This window comes from Pseudorasbora parva, chromosome 2 (genome assembly GCF_024679245.1).
Source record: "Pseudorasbora parva isolate DD20220531a chromosome 2, ASM2467924v1, whole genome shotgun sequence".
NCBI lineage: Eukaryota > Metazoa > Chordata > Actinopteri > Cypriniformes > Gobionidae > Pseudorasbora > Pseudorasbora parva.
Window position 1 is genome coordinate 59237490 of NC_090173.1, and position 19311 is coordinate 59256800.

Below are 19311 nucleotides of genomic sequence, written 5' to 3' on the forward strand. Positions count from 1 at the left end.
ATTTTTTTTCTTTTCTTAAAACAACATAAGATATTTTTTCTTGAAAATAAATTTAGTTTTAGTTTTTTCCTAAAACAAGCTAAATTGGTTGAGAAAAATAATCTTAACAAGAGATTTTCTGTTTTGTCCCAAACAGAAATAAGATTATTTTCCTCTCCCCATTGGCAGATATTTTTGCTTGTTTTAAGCAACCCACTTAATTTTGATTTTATTTTCACACAAAAAAATAAAAATATATATAATGTAATTTCATTATCTAGTAAATCCATCTTGATTTAAAATTTTTGGAAAACAAGAAAATACTAAAGAGCATTTTTTTGCAGTGTAATGCAGCCTACTGTATATGTATGTATGTTCGCTTGTAACACTTTACGATAAGATATTTGTTAAATTAAGGTAATACATTAGCTAACATGAACTATGAACGTAAGTTTTGCATTAATTTTTCTTTGTTAATGCTAATGGCAACAATTGTTAATTTTACTTCACTGTGCTAATGTGAAGTAACTAATGTTAACAGCTACAACTATTGATTTAAAAAAATGTTTTAAATGCTAAAATTAAATGTATGTGTGTGTGTATAGCTGGATAGATATCACACAACATGGGCTCTATTTTAACGATCTGAAACGCAAGTGTCAAAGCGCGAAGCGCAAGTAACTTTGTGGGCGGGTCTCGGCGCTGTTGCTATTTTCCCGGCGGGATAAATGGCTCTTGCGCCCGGCGCAAATCTAAAATGGGTTGGTCTGAAGTAGCTTCATTATTCATAGGTGTGGTTTGGGCGTAACGTGAATAAACCAATCAGAGCGTCATCCAACATTCCCTTTAAGAGCAGCTGCGCAAGTTCCATTATGGCTTGCTATTATTATGGCGTATTTACCAGGCGCACGTTCTTGTAAGAGCAGCCCTTACGAAACAAAAATATATTGCAGTATATTTTAAAATTTCATGCAAAACATTAGGCAATATATTCACATATATGGGAATTCATATTTATATCTTTCAATATATTGAAAGCGGCAATCAATTGTATATTTTGCCATATATTACATGAATATATAATATATTTTATAATACCATCAATATATTATTCCATATATTTACAATATATTTCAAATGAATTTAAACATATATTTTGGTAAATATATTTTCCTTTCGTTAGGGAGTGAAAGACAGAGAAGTTGTGTTGTATGGGGATGGGAGAAACTTGAATAATTTGTAAGGTAGATTTATGCCTATTTTTTCACATCTTCGTGGCACACCACAATGTGTTAATATTTTTTTAGTGTAACAATTTATGATTTGCAAAAATAACTGCTGCATCTGTGTAGATTTCATGAGCAAAGTGTATGCGCGTTGTGCACGCTATACATTATGGTCAAGCCCTTAAAATAGCATAATGAACAACGCGCCACTGACTTTAGACCAGGTTTTTTCTGGTCAGAGGCGCAACTGTTTAATGGAACAGCAAAATAGCACCAGGGATTGTTTGCGCCGGAACACGCCTCCTTTTTTGCGCTGAACCGCCCAGGGAGCGCAAGTTCATTCACTAGTTTAGCGACGTGCTTCTGTGGAGAGAAAAGCGCGCTTTGCGCGGGTGCAAAATAGGAATGACACATGCGTCCGTGTACAAAGTCAATTACGCTGGGTGCAAGATAGGGCCCCATATGTGCCAATGTATTGGCTATTACATCCTGAAAAAATGATAATCATTGACTTTAGATGCCACCCCAACTCCAAACGTTCTTGGCAGCAGATCAAGACAAAATATAAAAATATAATTCATAAAGTGGTGAGTATTTACCACAACCTTTTATTATTTTTGTGAACATTTTATCATAAACACTGGTTTGCAGCAAACAGAAATACGTAAAACTGGGGGAAGGCCACCTCCTCCAGAATACACTGTGGCGGAGGAGTTGGCTATAAGTAATAATCAGGGAAGGCCAATGATGGATGGCATTACTGATGCTGTGCAATCTGACCCTGGTGCTGGCTCCTCTAAGCAAGTGACACTGGGTATGTGTGCAATGCATTACTATATTTTATTTTACTACTCTAATAACTTCTCTGACTCTGTTCTGCAGTAGAGGGAAATGCAGTGTCCCTGTTGAAGCCTGCACACAGTCTCCCACACAGATGTCAGTATGCAGCACACAGATTTATTTACATTTATGCATTTAGCAGACGCTTTTATCCAAAGCGACTTACATTGCATTCAAGGTACACAATTCTTGCTTTCCCTGGGAATCGAACCCATGACCTTGGCGTTGCTAGCGCCACGCTCTACTGGTTGAGCTACAGGAAAGTTACTGTTTATAACAGTTATGCTTTACATTGGCCTACTTTTATTTATTAGGGTGACGCAAATGATGAAGACACTCTCTTCAGCTGCTGAGGTGAATGCACTGGACTTTTTATCATGACACACATTTGAAGGCGTCATAAATAAGTGACTGGCCCTTACACTTATCTTTATAGGATTTTTCACAACCTGCCCCAGAAACTGAGGCCTCTACTTCAATGGGCTACAGGAGGAATGGGAATTAAGTAATGCTTTAACCATTGACATAAATTACAATCAGTCCTAGGCCCCGTCCACACAGAGACGCGTTTAGCTGTATACGTATAAAGTTTGTACCGTATCAGCGTTTCGTCCACACGGATCTGGCGTTTTAGAAGCATGAATCTGATATTTTTTGAAACCGGGTCCCAAAGTGGATAAATCTGAAAATGACAATCTTCCGTTTTAGTGTGTACAGCGAATCCGTATATTTTCTGAAACGGTGATGTCCTCACACTACGTCCAGCACGGTGAAGAGTTAAGGGATACAACTACGGGCACTGGGCATGAGCACATCAATATCACTTCATTTAATTACCGTATCTGCATTATTATAAGGGTAGGTTTAGGGTTGGGGTAGGTGTAGGCGTTAATAAAACACATCTGTTAAGTAGTAAATGTATTTCTTGTTATTTTATTGTGAGATTTTGCCTCACCTCCAACCACTGCTATACCCCTGCTAGCCACAACTCTTCTCCGTTTTTAGTGTATTTCTGTGGCAGAATTACAGCGCCACACACTGGCCTGGCATGCAAACTACATAGTTTTTAGCCCGTTTTTGTAATCTCGTGTGGACGCAGATATTTCTTGAAACGAGACAAAAAAAAATCGGATTGGGAAAGCGCTGGCTTCGTGTGGACAGGGCCTAATAGTCATGCCACTTTTTTTTTGTTTGTGTTTTTTGTGTTTTTTTGTTTTTTGATTTAACCTTCAGAAAACTTTTAATTGTTTGTGGTGGAATTATGTTTCAGGTGGAAACAGACTCCGTCAGGGTCCTTTACAAAAGGATTCGAGAACTAGACTGTTCCCTAAAGGAGCTGGACTATGAGCTGAGAAGGCTCCAAATTAAAGAAATAAATTGGAGATCAAACAGCTGGAAAAACAGATCTCAGTATGTGACCTTATTTAACCAAGTTACACTTTAGTATGAATATTCTATGAATATTTATTAATTTAAGTGAACTTTATTTTGCTCTTTCTTCCTCCCTAGCCACAAGACCAATAAAATAGCTTGAGACCAGTCTACAGTGTCGATAACATTTTGTGATTGCATCTCTGACAGCTGCCCCAGCTGGGTGGTCAAGTGTGATAGGGTCAGTTTCATCGGGGAGAAGCTGGTTTTGTGGTGGTACTCGCTCTTTTCTGATGATGGCTATATTGTGCAGAATGGCACATGCAGCCACTATCTGTGATGCCCGCTCTGGTGACACTCTTAACCGCCGAAGGCAGTTGAAACGTGCCTTTAGGATGCCAAAGGTCATTTCGATCCTGACCCTGGTTTTACTGAGGGCCACATTGAAGCGGTTTTGTGGCCCTGTGTGAGGATCAGGATGGGGAGTTAGCAAAAATCTCTGGCATGTCTCCTACCAACAGGCCATCAAAAGCCCTGTCGTGGAACAGAAAAGGGGAGGTTGTCACAATTAAAATGAACAATATTAAAAAGTGTACTTGTGTGATCAAATGATCATAATGTGTTTTCAGGAAGCTGACACTGTTCTTGAGCCTTCTGTCTGGGACCACATGTGACAAAGTGAGTATTAAGAAATGAAACCAATGTGACAAGCGTATTCAATGAAATAACTTAAATCTATGTTGCTACAGAACCCAGAAAACATAAAAGGAGTGTATAAACGCTACCTCCTTAAACAAACAGAAGCGACTGATATGGACATCCAGTATAAAAAACTGAAAATGAGGAAGTTGGAGCTGGAAATTCAACAGCTACAGAAAAATGCAAGTAGAACTACCATTTTTTAAAAAGGAAGAAAAAAAAAACATGACCTTTTTGATCACTTTCCACAACATTTATTTGTATGTTTTCACCCCTAACAGGCAGATTCACTCTGAATAAAGACAAATCACATGAAATACTTTGACTTCTGTGTGTGTTTGTTCAACTAAGGAGAAAGTTGAGGGGCCATTGGAAAATTAAAGGCTACACATGGTTTAGACCATATTAAGCAAAATAATTATTTGCATATGTGTCTCGTATAAGTCTGCCTGTTTCTTTTTCTTCCAATACTGCTTCATTGCCCTAGTCTTCCTCTTCAACAATCCTCGGTCGCCTCTCTCTCCTCAGACAAGCAATGTTATGGAGCACTACACAAGCAACTACAATGTCACATGCCCTAGGTGGAGTCACTCTGAGGTGCTTCAGGCACTGAAACCTTGACTTTATCAGCCCAAATGCCATCTCTATACGACCTCTTGTGCGTGCATGGGCAGTGCTGTAGTGGTGCTGTGCCTCTGTCTGGGGCTCCTGATAGGGAGTCAAGAGGTAAGGCAGGCATGGGTGTCCCTTGTCTCCTAGCAAAACTCCTGAGAATTCTCCTGCATAGACAGAATGAATATATAGATATATAATAATTTTATATTTTATTTTTAAGACTAGCATACCTCTTGCTGGTAGAGAGATGAGGCTCTAAAGATTCTGCAGTCATGCACAGAGCCTGGCCATTTGGCCTCTACATTTGTGACGATGCAATCTGCATCACTAATCATCTAAAAGAAATTAAACCTGTAGGCAGTGATGCCAGTAACGCGTCACTCTAATCTGACTACTTTTTTCCAGTAACGAGTAATCTAACGCGTTACTATTTCCAAACCAGTAATCAGATTAAAGTTACTTATCCAAGTCACTGTGAGTTACTATTTTAGTCATTTTCCTTAGTAAAAACCCACAGCTTATCAAAATACTCTTTATTAACCTAATTTAGAAAAATGTTCAGAGCAATTTTTTGTTTGTAAAATTAAAGTTTATATAGGCAAGACAATTCAAGAGTTGGATTGAGAGACTAGGCTATTAAACATGCGGTTAACTCACTGCATGGGTCGTCACAAAAAAAATTTAAACTTTAATTTAACAAACAAAAAAATTGCTCTAAACATTTTTCTAAATGAACATAATAAAGAAACGAAACGAAATATAACTACTTTGACATTAAAAACAAAGTAGGCTAGTTATTATACCACCACAAAGGCATTTTTGACGAGCTGAGGCAGGCTGATAGATTAGCCTACTGCTCGCAACGGCGCTCAAAAAAACGAAACGGGCCACACAATCAATAAAATAAAATAATAAAATAAATAAATACAATAAAATAAAATAAAATAAAAAAGTACATGCAGGTTGTCTTATAGCCAAACTTACACTTCAGCAAAATTAATATAAATCCGATCTTCAATTCCCGCGGTATAGCCTATGCTCATTTAACGGAGTTCACATCAAAGCAAAAGATTCCAGCATTTTATTCAGCAGCTCATTTCAAATTCAAAGATCGCAATATGAGAGAGAGCGACTTAAAGCAGCACTAGGTAACTTTTCAACCTTCATAATATATTTTTTAAGACTCTTGTGATGATAAATCGACTTACAATAGGTTGAATGACACGTCTGCCATAGCCTGATGGGGTCTGTATCGTTTTTAATCGTACTTTTAAACTTCGGGTTTCGGGTAGTAACCCGAGAAAAAGAAAAGAACTACAAAATTCGCCTGCTTTACGGCATATACGTCACTTCCACCAACACACACACTTCCTTACATTCGGACGTGCGAGCCCAACTTTGTTCGTCGGATAATATAGTCATGTCCGAAGCAGCACAGACAAATAAGAAAGAAAATGTTTGGTTGGAGGAAAGCAATAAGAGGAAATGAAAAAGTGCTGTGATTAAAGGCAGGACGAGGATCAAAATGTGCCCAGCGTTTGCTCGTCGGCGTGAGCTGAAGGAGGCGTGCCCGACCGATGCTGTCATGCTTGTTACGGTGAGCTACCACTCAAACATTGAACTGAAGTATCATATAGATTCTGTAAAACAGTAACCAATAGACTACTATAATGACGCTGGCTTGTAAACGTGAGCATCGTGATTATTTGGCGTTTGAAAAAAATAAAACCCATGAAATTATATTCATGACATGCTGAAGCATATGCCACTGACTGTAACGTTACCTGGGATGAAGACATTTCACACGCGACGCCAGAAGAACTCTTACTCCTCTTGCAGTGTTCAGGGGAACTGTTAGCGCTGCACCGACCCGCGGGACGCTTTTATGAAGTTATTTGGCCCGCACCGCACCACTGTATATATTTTTACAACCCGCCGCGCACCCGCGACCATTAAATAGACATACGGGGTCCGCGGGTTATGAGGCGACCCGCGCATCACTAGTTCAGGGCTATCAGGGTTGTCATGTCAACAAATGCACGCGCGATGGCATCCCCTGTTGTAGGATGACAGATCTTACGACAGTAGTTGAGGACATTATTTTTTCCAAACTGTAGGGGGACCCCGAGAGCAAAAGTAGCCAAGTGCGGCTTTAAGCACTGGTAAGATCATTAGTCTCATTCATTAATATTCAAGATGATTGTGTTTTGTGTGACTTATTTTAAAGTTTCATTTACGGCCATATGCGTTGGCTTGCTTTACTCATTTGAAGCGGTGTTGCAGTAGCACCATCATATCTATCTGACTACAACATAACACGCTCTCACACATTTATTTTTTAATTATTTGCCAGGAGTAAAATTTACACATGTGGTTTAAACAACCAGATATGTTTACATTTGTCCGGTTTCGTCTGAAATGCTTTCATGCACCTTCTGAATTGGTTTGTTTGAGCGATCGGAATTAAATACGTCTCGAAAGACTCTCGGAAGGCATTTAGGCCTACTCCTGGTCATTTCGCAATCAGATAGATACCTGGTCAGAGAAAACAAATGAAGGAACCAGTTGTAAAATGGCCATAACTCTAGCAGCTGCACTGAAGAAACGGACTCTTTAACCCTGCGCGAGCCATGTCTTGACAGCGGCGCAAGCTATCATGGTCTCATGTTGTTTCCACCAGCACAGCACATCTCATTGTTCATTTAACTATAAAATAAATATAAAACGAAGGAGAAGCCTAAAAAGGGGGCGTAAAAAAGTCGGGGCCGTCAGGCTCGGGCATAAATGCAATAAAGTGTGTTGCCAAAAACGGTCGTCATTTCTATGTTGAGGCGGCAGGGGTGTTGTCGGCAACTGCTGAATGTAACTAATAAAGTAACTTGTAATCTAATTTAGTTACTTTTAAAATCAAGTAATCTGTAAAGTAACTAAGTTACTTTTTAAAGGAGTAATCAGTAATCAGATTACTTTTTCAAAGTAACTGTGGCAACACTGCCTGTAGGTCACTACATTTTAATTTAAATGAACTAAACACTGGTGCCCAACTTAGTACAGAACACTCAGTGCTAGAGCATAGCCTTCAATATCATCTCAGTGGGACCGTACCTGTACATTGATGCTGTGTACTGATTTCCTATTCACAAAGTCGGCTTCATGTGGACCAGACGGACACTTAATACGCACATGGGTGCAGCCTAATGCACCGATAACATTTGGGAAACCTAGGAAAATTATTTGTTTGTTTTAAATGTCCCATGTAAAATCAACAGTCAAGAAATATTTCCATGTTTTATAGTTATATGAACTTACCAGCTATTCCATAAAAGGCATGTCTAACGGTCCGAATAGCTTTGTGGCCAGGGAATGTGATGAACACATTGAGTAATCTTTTTAAAGAAAGGTACACAGTTCGTACAGAGCGGCAAACTGATGCTTTGCTGATATTCTCTGCATCTCCAACTGTGTACAAAAATGTTCCACTGGCAAAAAAACGAAGTGCAATGCACACCGTCTGTGGGACTGTGAGCGCTCTATTGCGGCGTGTATTATTTGCAATATATGGGTTTAGTAATCTACAAATATATGCAATCCCATCTCTTGAGAACCTATATCGCTCATACAGGTAGCTGTCATTAAAAGCCAATGGGTCTGACCGGTCTCTGAAAGCTCTGTCTCTTTGAAATGCCCTCCGCAAGACTATAGCTCCCTCATCCACCACCTCATCTATGAAAGGACACGCCATGGATAAGCTTGGAAACGAGTTCAGCTCCCTATTTATATACTTTTAAATAATTAATTACCAAACTTACCGATTAAACACACAAGTTTTGAACATTTCTTAGTGTATTTATACCTTATAATTTCTTACATTTATTAGTAAAGTACATTTCCTTTTGATTTATTCATTTAATTCAATTTTTTATTTTTCTTAATAGTGGTTAAGTAAAATAAAATGACATCGAAATACCAGCAGGTGTCATAAATGGTATGCTCGTTAAGCCTGAACTCAGACTTAGGCCCTGTCCACACGAACACGGGTATTTTCAAAACCGCCGCTTTTTCTACGCGGTTTGGCTGTTCGTCCACACGCAAACGCTGTATCCGGTTACTAAAACCGGACTTTTTTGAAAACTCCGGCCAGGGTGAAGATATTTAGAAACTCCGGTTACAGCGTTGTCGTGTAGATGGTGAAACCGGAGATTTCGGCTTTTTAAATTGAAGTGCGCACCGTTCTCTCCTTTGTTTGATATCAGATTTTCCACATCTCCTTTTGATTTACGTGAGTCGAGTCTATGCGGTGGACTCTACTAACAGCGCTTATCACACGTATCCTACAGATACATGTTCAGTTATTTCATTGTATTGCAGAACAAAGGCGCCAGAATGCAATAATACAAAATAGTAAAGCAAGTGTGTGAAGCTATTACAGTCCACTTCGGCCCTGCACCTGTGTATACAGTTACCTGTCACTGAGTCCAAAGTAAAGGAACTTTTTCAGGTTGAAGGGTTTCAGTTTAGCCCATGGCATCCCTCAGTCAGTGCAATGTGCATCGGTGCAGTGAATGGGACCCATGTGGAAATCAGGCAGCCAATCATAGCGTAGTTTTGCGTTCTCATGTGGACAGAATTTTTTTTTAAAACCGTGCTTGTGTGGACGCGATTGTTTTTTAAAACGGTGGAGGAAAAACTCAGGTAATAAAAATATCCGTGTACGTGTGGACTATAGGCCTTAGCCTGACAGTTAGCCTGCCCTGGACCAGGTTAATTTGGCAGCATAAGTTGCCAGGGTAACTGAGTTTGAACATTTTTAAGTTTGATTTATGAAACCGAATCTACCAAAAATAAGCCTGACTAACCGAAATAAGCCTGGCTTATACTCTAATCTTGGTTTATGGAACAGCCCCCTGCTCTCTCGCTTCGCAGCTTCCCTAGAGGTGGGAAATAAATCAACATCCTGCTTGCTTACACCCACAGCATTAGCACTCTATACATTTTATTGTATTTAATTACCTCAGTATTTTACAGTTAAGAAAAAAAAGTTTGTTAATAAACACTTTACCAGCAGAATACAAAACGTATTGAATCAATTTTGCCCTCGGTCAGTTACAGTCCTGCCCTCGAAAGTTTCTGATCTTTGAAAAAGTACAACCTCGCGAGCAGGCACGTTTGGAGGGGGAAATTTACCCGGAACTTCATTTAAACTCTGGTTCCTGCGGTCGAAACACACCGAGTACCAGCCCAAAGTTCGTAGTTCCTGGGGAATTTTTCTGCGGTGGAAACGCGGCTTTACTTTACCAAACTCAGCACTTCTCATCTAACAACACAAACATGATTTTTCTTCAATGAAATTATCTTCTTGCGGAGACGTCTGTGAAAGACTGTAGTGTCTGATTAAGATCGAATTCCATTTCTATAGTTCGACTGTTTATCGTTTTTAAATGAGTCGTCTTCCTTTCCTCTAAATGACGTCTATACGATTAACCTTAAACATTCGAAATCCAGTGCTGCGCACCATACTAGGGGTGTAACGATTCGTTTAACAACGATTTGATTCGTATCACGATTTGAGGTTGTCCATACGATTTAAGGACGATATTGGTTCATTTAGAACGATATGATCCGAAAGGATTCAGTGACTTGAAATCAATTCAGTAACTTTTTAGCCAAAAATTTAAATGTGTGTTAAAAGTGTGACTGTTTTATTTCAACCAAATCGAATCGTTGTTAAAACGAATCAGCAGAGCAAGCAAGCAGAGCTCGTAATAAAAATAAAAAGAGGACTTTTTTTTTAGTTAAAAAAAGTGAAATACCTATTTATATCACAACGCATACACTCAATAACATATTAGATTTACATTTAACTATTGTGCAAGCATTGAATTAAAACCATATTCTGTTGAAATTGCGTTTTTTTTTCAAGTACGTGTAAAAACGTCATGCCCTTATTTTTTGATTTTGCATCAACTGATTTAATTTCTTACTATATTAATGATTACGGAGGCACCTACACTTAAATTGCTAAGCATTGTGCACATGGACTTTTAAATTCTAGTCAGAATATGAGTCTGAAACTGCTCCATTGGGCTGTGATTATGGGGTGTTTCAACCGAACCAGGAAAAACCTCAATTGGACAGACCTACAACCAATCAGAGCAACGAAGCGATGTCAGCAGAGCTCAACTATAACACACATTTTACCCCCCAAACACCATTTTTTTTCCGGAGAAATTTAAATGTTCCAAAATATCCAGAGTGTTTGTGTTTCATGGACTCTTGTTTATTATTTTGAGAAGAGGTGAGCAGTAATAATACATTCATTTGGGTGTATGCAGTGTCATAATAGAGCCAGACCGCTAGGGGGAGCTCTCGCTAAGGTCTGCGCGAACGTGTGTAACGGAGGAGTGCGTGCAGAAATGAATAGAGAAATGAGTGAACTGAGATGCTCCATTCATAATTGACGCTGTATATTTCATTCTTTGTTTCAGACCATTCTTCTAATAAATGTGTTGCACTGGAAAGACGCCTGTTTCTTTGCAGACCTGTAACACAAACACAGCAAGTAATTTTACCTGGCTTTGGCCACTACTCTTCCTTCATAAGTCCAACGTTACATTTACATTTACATTTAATCATTTAGCAGACGCTTTTATCCAAAGCGACTTACAAAAAAGGGGAGAGTAATAGAAGCAACGGAACAAACAAGGCCAAAAACCTGTAAGAGCTGTAAGAAATCTCAATTAATTAGCACAGTACACAACAATGTTTTTTTTTTTTTTTTTTTTTTTTTAAAGACAGACATCTACAACAAAAACTCACGTCCGCAAAGTGCCGAACACTGGATTTTGATAGCTAAGATAGCTACAACCCATTAGGACTAAGGCTGTTGCCCCAGCTGTTGTCGTTAATGCAGATTCAGTGGCCCAATGGGTTGGTTTTGTATTCTAGCTAAACGCGCAGCAATAGCCATCTACAACAGAAACTCACGTACGCAATATACAGAACACTGGATTCTGATAGTTATGATAACTATGTAACACACCCGCCTGAAGGCACAAATCCGGATGAGAGACGTAGATATGATCCAGGAGTGTGCGCTTTTGGTCGTTGCTGTGGTGATCAGTAAGTGCTATTCTGTATTGGTCAGGAGCAAATGGAAAAGATGTGTCTTAAGAAGTTTTTTAAGAATGGCTACAGACTCGGCAGCACGAATTGAGATCGGCAGGTCATTGCACCAGGTGGGAACGGTCCAGGAAAATGTCCGTGAGAGCGATTTCATGCCTCTTTGGGATGGAACCACGAGGCGCCGCTCGCTCGCAGAACGCAAGCTTCTGGAGGGTGTGTAAGTCTGAACAAGTGAGTTTAGGTATATTGGTGCAGAGCCAGTGGTTGTTTTGTAGGCGAGAACTAGTGCCTTGAATTTGATGCGAGCAGCCATTGGCAACCAGTGCAGTTTGATGAAGAGAGGCGTAACATGCGTTCTCTTCGGCTCATTAAAGACCACTCTCGCCGCTGCATTCTGGATCAGCTGCAAGGGTTTGATAGTGCATGCTGGAAGCCCAGCCAGAAGAGCATTACAATAATCCAGTCTGGAGAGAACAAGAGCTTGAACCAGGAGTTGTGCAGCCTGTTCTGATAGGAAGGGTCTGATCTTTCTAATGTTGTATAAAGCAAATCTGCAGGACCGGGCTGTTGCAGTAATGTGGTCAGTGAAGTTTAACTGGTCATCAATCACAACTCCAAGGTTTCTTGCTGTCCTTGATGGAGTTATGGTGGATGAACCAAGCTGAATGGAGAAATTTTGATGAAGTGCTGGGTTGGTTGAGAAAACAAGTAATTCTGTCTTTGCAAGATTGAGTTTAAGATGATGCTCTTTCATCCAGTCAGAAATGTCTGTCAGACAGGCATTACATACTGTAATGTGCTGCTGGGTGTCCTGACGAGTTGTGAGGAAAAGAGTATAAAACAATATAATATGTTGATTGGGTGATATATGTTAGCTAGCTTGCATATAATCTATTAACATAGATTCAAACAAAACAATACACTAAATCTAGAACATATAACCTTACACATAAAATTTAAATAACAAACAATTACACCCTCCCTGGGGCCAAGCGTAGGAAGTCTTGGAAACCTGGCACAGCTCATCACTTGGCTAATACCATCCCTACAGTGAAGCATGGTGGTGGCAGCATCATGCTGTGGGGATGTTTTAGCGTGGCAGGAACAGGAAGACTAGTCAGGACTGAGGCAAAGATGAATGCAGCCATGTACAAAGACTTCTTGATGAAAACCTGCTCCAGTGTGCTCTGGACCTCAGACTGGAGACAACTTTGTGAATGTCCTTGAGTGGCCCAGCCAGAGCCCAGACTTGAACTTGATTGACCATCTCTGGAGAGACCTGAAAAATACTGTGTACTGATGTTCCCGGTCCAACTGATGGAGCTTGAGAGGTCCTGCAAAGAAAAATCGGAGAAAATGCCCCAAAATAGCATCATACTCAAAAAGACTTGAGGCTGTAATTGGTGTCAAATAAGTATTGAGCAAAGACTGTGAATACTTATGTACATGTGATTTTTGTCAGTTTTTTATTTGTAATAAATTTGCTGTGAATACTTCCCGGATGCACTGTAGATAGATATATCTATTCCATCAAATTAATGTCATGTAGGTTTGGAATAACGTAAGGGTGATGACAAGTATTTTGTGAATTTTTCTTTCAACATGTGTGCGGCATTGAAGGCATGGAAGTGGCTTTCTGCCTCTGCTTCCGTTGGAGACAGCAGGACGGGATTCCTCATGTCTGAAGCTGCATGTTAAAAAACAAAAAAACAACACTTCATTTTTTCAACCAAATAACTAGGTCAAATCAAATATATCAAACGTGCATCGAGTTGGCGTGAAGCTCTTCCTGTGTGCGTAAAACCATGTGCTGCTGATACTGCGTGGAGAAGACGTCCTGGCAAATTGTGAAGAAATATTTGCTCAAGGTATGTATAAATCAAATATATTTAATAATAAATTAAAGTGTACTGTAATAGGTTATAAAATTACGTTATATTGATTGAGATGTTAGTTATATTGCGAAGTTGTTTCGTGCACGTTTCGAGAGACGGTGTTAACATTAAGTGACATGGCATCTGACGCACAGGAGCCAATGGCACATGTCGCGACACACGCGGTGGCACTTCCGGTTCTCATTGGCATGTGTCAGTGGATAGTGACATGTGTCGCGACACACGCGGTGGCACTTCCGGTTCTCATTGGCATATGTCAGTGGATAGTGACATGTGTCGCGGCACACGCGGTGGCACTTCCGGTTCTCATTGGCATATGTCAGTGGATAGTGACATGTGTCGCGACACACGCGGTGGCACTTCTGGTTCTCATTGGCATGTGTCAGTGGATAGTGACATGTGTCGCGACACACGTGGTGGCACTTCCGGTTCTCATTGGCATGTGTCAGTGGATAGTGACATGTGTCGCGACACACGCGGTGGCACTTCCGGTTCTCATTGGCATGTGTCAATGGATAGTGACATGTGTCGCGACACACGCGGTGGCACTTCCGGTTCTCATTGGCATATGTCAGTGGATAGTGACATGTGTCGCGACACACGCGGTGGCACTTCCGGTTCTCATTGGCATATGTCAGTGGATAGTGACATGTGTCGCGGCACACGCGGTGGCACTTCCGGTTCTCATTGGCATATGTCAGTGGATAGTGACATGTGTCGCAACACACGCGGTGGCACTTCCGGTTCTCATTGGCATATGTCAGTGGATAGTGACATGTGTCGCGACACACGCGGTGGCACTTCCGGTTCTCATTGGCATATGTCAGTGGATAGTGACATGTGTCGCGACACACGCGGTGGCACTTCCGGTTCTCATTGGCATATGTCAGTGGATAGTGACATGTGTCGCGGCACACGCGGTGGCACTTCCGGTTCTCATTGGCATATGTCAGTGGATAGTGACATGTGTTGCGGCACACGCGGTGGCACTTCCGGTTCTCATTGGCATATGTCAGTGGATAGTGACATGTGTCGCGGCACACGCGGTGGCACTTCCGGTTCTCATTGGCATATGTCAGTGGATAGTGGCATGTGTCGCGGCACACGCGGTGGCACTTCCGGTTCTCATTGGCATATGTCAGTGGATAGTGACATGTGTCGCGACACACGCGGTGGCACTTCCGGTTCTCATTGGCATATGTCAGTGGATAGTGACATGTGTCGCGACACACGCGGTGGCACTTCCGGTTCTCATTGGCATATGTCAGTGGATAGTGACATGTGTCGCGGCTAGGGTTGGGCATCGAGAACCGGTTCTAACTTGGAACCGTTTAAAAAATAACGATTCCATTGGAATCGTTTAGAAAATTTATTTTCGGTTCCGATCTTCGGTTCCAAGCGCGCAAGTTTTGGTTTCCATGGCCACCTGATTTCCGGTGCTTGCGCGCCCGCTTGTTCTTAGTCATGGAAGCCCGGTAAGCGGCTCTGAAGTGTGGATTTATTTCACTTTTAAAAGCCTGGGTCGGCACAGTGCAACTAGTGTTGTCAAAAATATCGATACTGAAATATCTGAAAAGATACGATAGCCTGCTCAGCCTACACAATCGATCCCAGCTGCTGTCCTCTCCTCTCCTTCTCTGACCGACAGCGAGTTGACACGCAGCCGCATATTCTCAATCAGCCGGTTAACCTCTGAACACGACAGACGCGCGTTCTGCTGGACTTTTCCTTACGACAGCGTGTTAGTGTTAGTGTGTGTGATCGGTCTGAATTTCGCGCGGGATTGCACATAATTCTACGAATCCCCGCAGATTTCAAGCTCACATCTGAAGCGCACGCACACACACAGCCTACCGTAATAAAGCCGCCACTGACATACAATTGCAAATATTCGCTTCTTTTTACAGCTTATTATTGGTCAAATACACTCAAACAAATTCTCAGTGCACATTTTGAACAGTATGTAAACATAGTCTTAAACAATTCAGGAAGAAATGAATGAGTAACAGGAACAGTGTTCAGGATCAATGAGTGAGGCAGTTCTTAAAGGGACAGCAGTCATTTGTTATTCAAAGTCAAACTACAAAAAGACAAACGATCACACTGCTCTTGACTGATCAACTTGTCTAACTTTAATGGTTTTATATGAAACTATTTAATTTTTTGCAAAAACATTATCCAATGTTATTTTAAATTTATTTAGCCACTTTGCGTTTTTTTATTCAGTTTCTTACCTGAATGTTAGACCTACCTGAAAAAATAAAGCAGTCTATTTCATTTATATCTTTTATTCTATTGTATTTATTTGTGCTATTTTTTGTAATATGTATCTTTGTTTATTCAATTTACCATTCAAAATCAAGCTTACTTGTGCTGTGTGTAAACTATTGCAACACAATTACCCCGTTGTAAAAAATACATTGAGTTAACAAATATTTGTGAGATAATTTTAATAGTAATTGATCAATGTTTATATATGAGAAAAAGCTTAAAAGCTTTATCATATAAAGTGATCTCTTCAGAAGAAATGTTTGATTGCCTAGACTTTCAAAAGACAGACAAAAAAAATATATATAAAAAATATCTAATTGACAGTATATGTAGATTTTACCCCGTTGTATTGAAAATAGCATTGAATATCGATGTGACATGTTTTGACTCCACCCCTCAAAGAATCGGAATCGAGAATCGAAAAGAACCGGAATCGAAAGTAAGAATCGGAATCGGAATCAGAATCGTTCAAATCAAAACGATGCCCAACCCTAGTCGCGGCACACGCGGTGGCACTTCCGGTTCTCATTGGCATATGTCAGTGGATAGTGACATGTGTCGCGGCACACGCGGTGGCACTTCCGGTTCTCATTGGCATATGTCAGTGGATAGTGACATGTGTCGCGGCACACGCGGTGGCACTTCCGGTTCTCATTGGCATATGTCAGTGGATAGTGACATGTGTCGCGGCACACGCGGTGGCACTTCCGGTTCTCATTGGCATATGTCAGTGGATAGTGACATGTGTCGCGGCACACGCGGTGGCACTTCCGGTTCTCATTGGCATATGTCAGTGGATAGTGACATGTGTCGCGACACACGCGGTGGCACTTCCGGTTCTCATTGGCATATGTCAGTGGATAGTGACATGTGTCGCGACACACGCGGTGGCACTTCTGGTTCTCATTGGCATGTGTCAGTGGATAGTGACATGTGTCGCGACACACGTGGTGGCACTTCCGGTTCTCATTGGCATGTGTTAGTGGATAGTGACATGTGTCGCGACACACGCAGTGGCACTTCCGGTTCTCATTGGCATGTGTCAGTGGATAGTGACATGTGTCGCGGCACACGCGGTGGCACTTCCGGTTCTCATTGGCATATGTCAATGGATAGTGACATGTGTCGCGACACACGTGGTGGCACTTCCGGTTCTCATTGGCATATGTCAATGGATAGTGACATGTGTCGCGACACACGCGGTGGCACTTCCGGTTCTCATTGGCATATGTCAGTGGATAGTGACATGTGTCGCGACACACGCGGTGGCACTTCCGGTTCTCATTGGCATATGTCAGTGGATAGTGACATGTGTCGCGGCACACGCGGTGGCACTTCCGGTTCTCATTGGCATATGTCAGTGGATAGTGACATGTGTCGCGGCACACGCGGTGGCACTTCCGGTTCTCATTGGCATATGTCAGTGGATAGTGACATGTGTCGCGGCACACGCGGTGGCACTTCCGGTTCTCATTGGCATATGTCAGTGGATAGTGACATGTGTCGCGACACACGCAGTGGCACTTCCGGTTCTCATTGGCATGTGTCAGTGGATAGTGACATGTGTCGCGGCACACGCGGTGGCACTTCCGGTTCTCATTGGCATATGTCAGTGGATAGTGACATGTGTCGCGACACACGCGGTGGCACTTCCGGTTCTCATTGGCATGTGTCACTGACACTGTCACGAAACGCTGACACTGGCAGTGACACTGAGTCGCGGAACATGTCGCTGTATGTGACACTCACTGGCAGATGAGCTGAACAACTATACTCACGTAATTGTGGCACAAAAGCCAAAATAAATATCCTATTTTCGTGACTTTTTTCCCCTCTTAAATAAATGTTAATCTTACTTGTTAAATTTAGTAATATGTGTTAGTTTGTGACAAGCAGTATCTGAGTGGCATGTGCCACTGAATGATTTATGCAATGCCAATATTGGTGCCAATGTTGTTGATCATGCAAACTGCACGTTCTAGAAAACACATACAAACCATCATAAGTCATTACAAGCATCCGTTACTGTAGTAAAGCTTTAATTTTGCATCATGCTGCACGCTCTCCTCTAGGTGTCAGTATAGCCAGCGCAAAGATACACCATAACTTAAGACAGTTGAGGAACATCAACGGGTGGTGTATTTGACATTTTGTCTGCAAGTTTGATGGTAGCAAAAACAGTATCTGATAGTTTCAGAGTATGATATGTTAAGGCAAATTTGTAAATACTTTATCAAATTTATTTTTTGCATACTTAGGCCTACTCAGTCATGGCTTTAATATTTCACAACTAATTTTATGGAATTATGTAATGAGAAATAAACACAACTTTAAAAATGTGAACGCATTCCTTCTGGAGTTCCCTAAACGTCACACCATGGCAGACAGCAGCATGTGTAGGCAACTGGACGTGACACAACCCTATGGACACAATACACAGCGACATGTTCCATGACAGTGTCAGTGACACATCCACTGACACATGCCACACATTCTAGTGACACATGCCACTATCCACTGACACATGCCACACATTCTAGTGACACATGCCACTATCCACTGACACATGCCACACATTCTAGTGACACATGCCATTATCCACTGACACATGCCATTATCCACTGACACATGCCACACATTCTAGTGACACATGCCATTATCCACTGACACATGCCATTATCCACTGACACATGCCATTATCCACTGACACATGCCATTATCCACTGACACATGCCACACATTCTAGTGACACATGCCATTATCCACTGACACATGCCACACATTCTAGTGACACATGCCACTATCCACTGACACATGCCACACATTCTAGTGACACATGCCATTATCCACTGACACATGCCATTATCCACTGACACATGCCACACATTCTAGTGACACATGCCATTATCCACTGACACATGCCATTATCCACTGACACATGCCACACATTCTAGTGACACATGCCATTATCCACTGACACATGCCATTATCCACTGACACATGCCACACATTCTAGTGACACATGCCATTATCCACTGACACATGCCATTATCCACTGACACATGCCACACATTCTAGTGACACATGCCACTATCCAATGACACATGCCACACATTCTAGTGACACATGCCATTATCCACTGACACATGCCACACATTCTAGTGACACATGCCATTATCCACTGACACATGCCACTATCCAATGACACATGCCACACATTCTAGTGACACATGCCATTATCCACTGACACATGCCACACATTCTAGTGACACATGCCATTATCCACTGACACA

The 19311-nt window shown here is 41.4% G+C and overlaps 1 protein-coding gene across 1 annotated transcript in view; it reads right to left on the bottom strand.

Annotated features, from left to right (window-relative positions):
• LOC137049424 (putative nuclease HARBI1) overlaps positions 1-8472 on the bottom strand; it is a 22924-nt gene extending 14452 nt beyond the window's left edge. Inside the window, exons 1-5 of the mRNA XM_067427969.1 lie at positions 8040-8472; positions 7836-7951; positions 4964-5065; positions 4815-4904; positions 3625-3882 (exon numbers count right to left, since the gene is read on the bottom strand). Coding sequence (XP_067284070.1) covers positions 3625-3882; positions 4815-4904; positions 4964-5065; positions 7836-7951; positions 8040-8472 — 999 coding nt within the window. The remainder of the gene's footprint in view (positions 1-3624; positions 3883-4814; positions 4905-4963; positions 5066-7835; positions 7952-8039) is intronic.
• Positions 8473-19311: the final 10839 nt, after the last annotated feature.